Source organism: Bombyx mandarina, chromosome 07, assembly GCF_030267445.1.
Source record: "Bombyx mandarina strain Sakado chromosome 07, ASM3026744v2".
In the NCBI taxonomy this organism is placed as follows: domain Eukaryota; kingdom Metazoa; phylum Arthropoda; class Insecta; order Lepidoptera; family Bombycidae; genus Bombyx; species Bombyx mandarina.
Window position 1 is genome coordinate 10,720,373 of NC_143214.1, and position 4,750 is coordinate 10,725,122.

Genomic DNA, 4,750 nt, shown 5'->3' on the forward strand with positions numbered 1-4,750 from the left:
TATAATGGACATTTTAATTATATTTAATGAATAAAACGCTTATTTTTTTAAAATTACATTTAATATATCAAAAATTCATACATTCGCTACATTGAATTACAATAAGATTGCTAATGATACACAAATATTTTTAACAATATACTATGTCTATGACAATGCAAGAATCTAATATTGAGTTGAAATCTACAGAATAATAAACCATTCTAATATTTTACAAAATCAAACTGCAGTTTGCGGATGTAAAGAAATTTATTCTAATTTAAATTCTACTTAAAATTATTAAAATCTCACACTCAATAATTCAATGAATCTAAACTTAAGTGCTAACTAAAAGCCTCAATAAGTGTATGAAAGTAAGATCTTGTTTAAGTCCTTGACAAAATTCTTTATTGGCTCTTGGCCTGTAAAATGAATACTTTCACAACATACAAGATACAACACTAAAATTACGATTATCGACACACACATACAACAATAATGTTAAAATCTTAAAAACTACATACCATTTATATTTTTTGTGTTCAAAATATTTTTAGACATAAAAAGCTGTCTGCCAATTTCTATCAAATGGTACTGGTAAATACAAACGAAACAGCGAGATATTTAAATACTAAATTAAAAGAAAACAATGTCCAGCATCAAATTAATTATAACCCGCTTTTGCAAATTTATTTTCAATTTATTACATGAACTTATATTTAAGAAAATTCTTTTAATACTAGAGAGTGACGTATTTCGACTCAAAAACTATTCAATGAAGGAATTTGAAGAAAGGATAAATAAAATTAGTTAGGAAATAAGAAAATAAAAATTTGGAAATATAAGTTTGTTGAAAATCAGAATTGTACAAGACAATAATAGACTAGCATCAAGTTCAAAACTCATCTGAGAATAAGCATCTTCCCTCTAGCATTGAAAAGAATATCAACGCTTACATTTTCTTGTCTTAATCGCTGCCAGATTCAGAACCACTGCTGCTCTCTGAATCAGACTCGCTCTCCGATTCACTGCTGCTGTCACTACCAGACGAGCTCGAACCCTCCGATGACGAATCAGAAGAGCTCTCCGATGAGCTCTTGTCTGAGCAGTCTTTGCAGTCCTCTTCACGCTTTTTCTTGTTGGGTATCTTGCAGCTGCCATTGCTGTGAATAAAACACCATGTTCAATGAACATCTAAAATAATTGCTTTATTTATTTAGAAAACACTACAAAAAATCTGTATGATATGTTAAACATAAGTTCTACTAAAACCAAACAACTTTTCAAAATTTGAAAAACCACATGAGCAGATTAAGTGAACATATTAGTTCAGATATCAATGATAAACTAACATTTTACCATCGGACAACTTCATATCATATATCTTACACAACCTCTGGATGACAATGTTTCATGATCTGTTAGTGGTGTGCTTATTATTGACCTATTATTTAATTACAATGCTTGAACTTATTTACAAGTAGCTTCTGCAAGCACCTTCACCCACATCAAAAGTAACTTTCCCAAGATGAAAATTTACCCAAATCTGGTCAAGAGATTATACTTAATTGAGTATAAAACATGCTAATATTTTCTGCATTTATGCATTTATAATGTTCATATCCCTCATATTAAACAAAAACCACTGATTCCAAGCTACATTATGTAGTGTTTTAGTAAGGGTTGTATAAAAACAGACACACACTGAACTGACTTGTTACCAACATTTGTGCTTTTAATTTACACTGGTGGTAGGACCTCTTGGGAGTCCGCGCGGGTAGGTACCACCACCCCGCCTATTTCCGCCGTGAAGCAGTAATGCGTTTCGGTTCGAAGGGTGGGGTAGCCGTTGTAACTATACTGAGACCTTAGAACTTATATCTCAGATGGTTGTAGATGTCTATGGGATGGTGGGCTGTGAGCTCGTCCATCCATCTAAGCAATAAAAAAATAAATAATAATAATCAACCATAATACATTGTAAACAAAGCCTGAATATATTTAAACCTTAAAAATGTAACAGAAGTTAAAACATTTATGTTAACCACGCCACAATAAAGAGGACTAATTTGTTGCAATATCTTTGCACCACATTATATGATGTATTATTTTGACCTGTGCAAGTTTTGAGCATTTGATGCCCTTGAAGATCTAATATATGAAAGTATATTTGATATATATAAGAAAAGCAAGAAGTACCCAGATGAATTCCTGTGACATCAGCATTTGGCCCTGGTTTCTATTAATAGTAATACTGAAAATAGCTATTCTTAAAGAAAACTGTAATACAGTTACAAATAAGCCAGGGGCCTTTCAATTTTATCATATAAAACACAGATAGCCAACCCTTAAACATACCCAATCCTGTAGACTGAATGGTAAACAGTTGACATCGCCCTAAACACGTCATTACAGATCCCTCCCATTCATTAACGGTGCTTTTAGGTACCACAACCACTGTTTACCATCAGTGACCGTGAATTAACCCATAGACACAACCCACTAAGTTTCTCATTGGATCTTCTCAGTGGGCCGTGTTTCCGATCCAGTGGTAGATTCCACTAAGTATTGCACTTGCTAGGGCCAGTGTTAGCAACACTCCCGGTTTGAGTCCCGTGAGCTCACCTACAAGTCAAGAAGCTGAAATAGCCTCTGAAGGCTATCAGCATAGGTAGGAAAAAAGTACCCTTAAATTTCTTTAGAACAAAGAAGCTTTAACATTAATAATCTGCATCTTTAATTATAGCACAGCAATGAAATCATGGCTCGATCTAAAAAGTACCATGCCATTTAGCAAGAAAATCAGAATAATAATGATAATTTTACTAAATATATTATATTAAATTTAAATAACATTAACATTGAACTATTAGCCCTTAGAAAAATTACTGGGATTAGTGTGTTTTATAATTAAGGCAGTGTCATTTATTGTTGAAGTCCAGAACTAAAGTTTTCTTAAAACTAACACTCGGGAATAAAATGTATCCTATTACATTCAAGATCAAATTCATGTTAAACAAGATGTTACGATGTACAAGTTGATGCCAGCAGTTATTCATAAGACAGACATGTAGGTATTAAAGTTTTGAAAGCATTTGAAATAATTTTTAGAATGAAATAATTATTGACTTCAAAACTACCAATTTGAATAAATTGGGTAGGTATGAAGTCATCATATAACTTTCCCACCATCTACCCTCCACAAAAGTTAAATTATAAGTCAGAATCACATTTTTTTATATAAAATGAAAAAGTATCATGGTTACCTAGAGAAACTTCGTAAGCTATTAATAGTTATTTAACAATATAAAGATTACCAGTATAAAAGCATTAGGTAGATCATAACAAAATATGGAGGGTGGTTCTAGAACTTTATTGAAAGACGAAATTGCATTTTACCTGCATTGACCTTCTTCTTTGGCTTTCAGATTCTTATGCATGATTCGTGTACGTGAAGGACGAACTAGGATCTTGCGTTTGCCCTTGCACTCATAGCTCCAGTGTCCAAACTCCAAGCACTTCTGGCATCTTATGCCTTGAGGAAAAGCAGCAGCCAGAGCTGCTTGCCTAAAAAAAAGAATATCAGTCCAGGTTAAATGGTATTTTCATGATAACTAATGTTGGAAGAAAATTTGTTCCTTACTTTTTCCTCTCAGCCTGATGCCTGTTATATGTTCCCAGAGTCATATTCAGAATCTCAAAGGGAAAATTAACAAGAATAGGGGGTAGTTAAATATATGTTTAGAATTGTACTGTTCAAACTGCAACAGGTCTTCTATTAAAATTTATCGCATAAAAAGCGCAAACACAAGTCGAGGATGTGGAAATGCGTCTGTCAAATTTATAAACAAAAATATAGTAGAATATTGTCTATGGAAACCCCTTTGCAAATCCCACATGCAAAAAAAATGAAAAAAAATAGTTCATGTAAATGAGTAAATTCTCAATAAAGCTTAAAAATAAATTATGAAAGTCTGAAAAAGGAAATAGGTTTTGGTGGCGGATATCCATTTCACCTCTAATGTGAATTTTAGGAATGTTACGGATTTACACAGCAACCTGAGCTTGAAACCTTGCACAGCAACCTTGAAATTACATTTTCTGACGGAAACGCAGATATCTGCTCTAGATGATATCTGGTAGGCTTAAAATATCACTGCTACTTATTGGAGTACAACTATCGCTTATTATGGGGGCTGTATCCGAATCTACACTTGCTTGCCACCTGCAGATGTGGTGGACCTAGGAGACTGTAAAAGTGGTTGGGACCCAGGACCATTGACATCACGGTTCGGGCTGTCTATGATTTCTTCTCGGCCTACGGCCTCTCCCAGCTCGTGACACAGGCCACCCATTTCTCAGATTGTGAGGAATCTCATCCAGGTTACCATACCACGCTTTCACCTTGGTCATCGGAAGATATCTGGGTGTCGAAGAATTTTGCAATAAATGTATGTCAACGGACTGTGATGGAAAGCGTGAATTATGCACATCGTGGTTGGTTGTTTATTCCTTCTTCTGAGGTACCTGTTAGAGGTCAGAAATGTCCCTGATCTAATAACACTAGTAGGGATATTGTACGCTTCAGGCGGGCCGTATACGCGGACTAGTCCAGTCATTATAGGGGGTTAACCTTAGAAAATCGACATATCCAGTATATTACCACATAAAAAAAAAAAATTTTGGCATCCTACAACTATTTTCAAAATTCACATAAAATGTAAAGACAGCGGTCAATGTAAAAAAAAAATTTTTTTATTTTATTTTGGCG

The 4,750-nt window shown here is 34.0% G+C and overlaps 1 protein-coding gene across 1 annotated transcript; it reads right to left on the bottom strand.

Moving 5' to 3' along the window:
- Positions 1-230: 230 nt before the first annotated feature.
- LOC114239451 (uncharacterized) lies at positions 231-4,501 on the bottom strand. The gene is made up of 3 exons (XM_028169647.2): positions 3,623-4,501; positions 3,379-3,546; positions 231-1,142 (listed from the first exon to the last, which is right to left on the bottom strand). Exons 1-3 carry the CDS (start codon positions 3,664-3,666, stop codon positions 947-949), a joined length of 408 nt encoding a protein of 135 aa, XP_028025448.1. The 5' UTR covers positions 3,667-4,501; the 3' UTR covers positions 231-946.
- Between the last annotated feature and the right edge of the window lie 249 nt (positions 4,502-4,750).

Bases quoted from the DNA above. Each gene is read 5' to 3' on its own strand.
- LOC114239451 (XM_028169647.2), bottom strand. From the start codon at position 3,666: ATGACTCTGGGAACATATAACAGGCATCAGGCTGAGAGGAAAAA. The intron at 3,547-3,622 runs GTAAGGAACAAA...TCTTTTTTTTAG, and splicing joins CATCAGGCTGAGAGGAAAAA to GCAAGCAGCTCTGGCTGCTG. The intron at 1,143-3,378 runs GTAAAATGCAAT...TTTTATTCACAG, and splicing joins AAAGAAGAAGGTCAATGCAG to CAATGGCAGCTGCAAGATAC.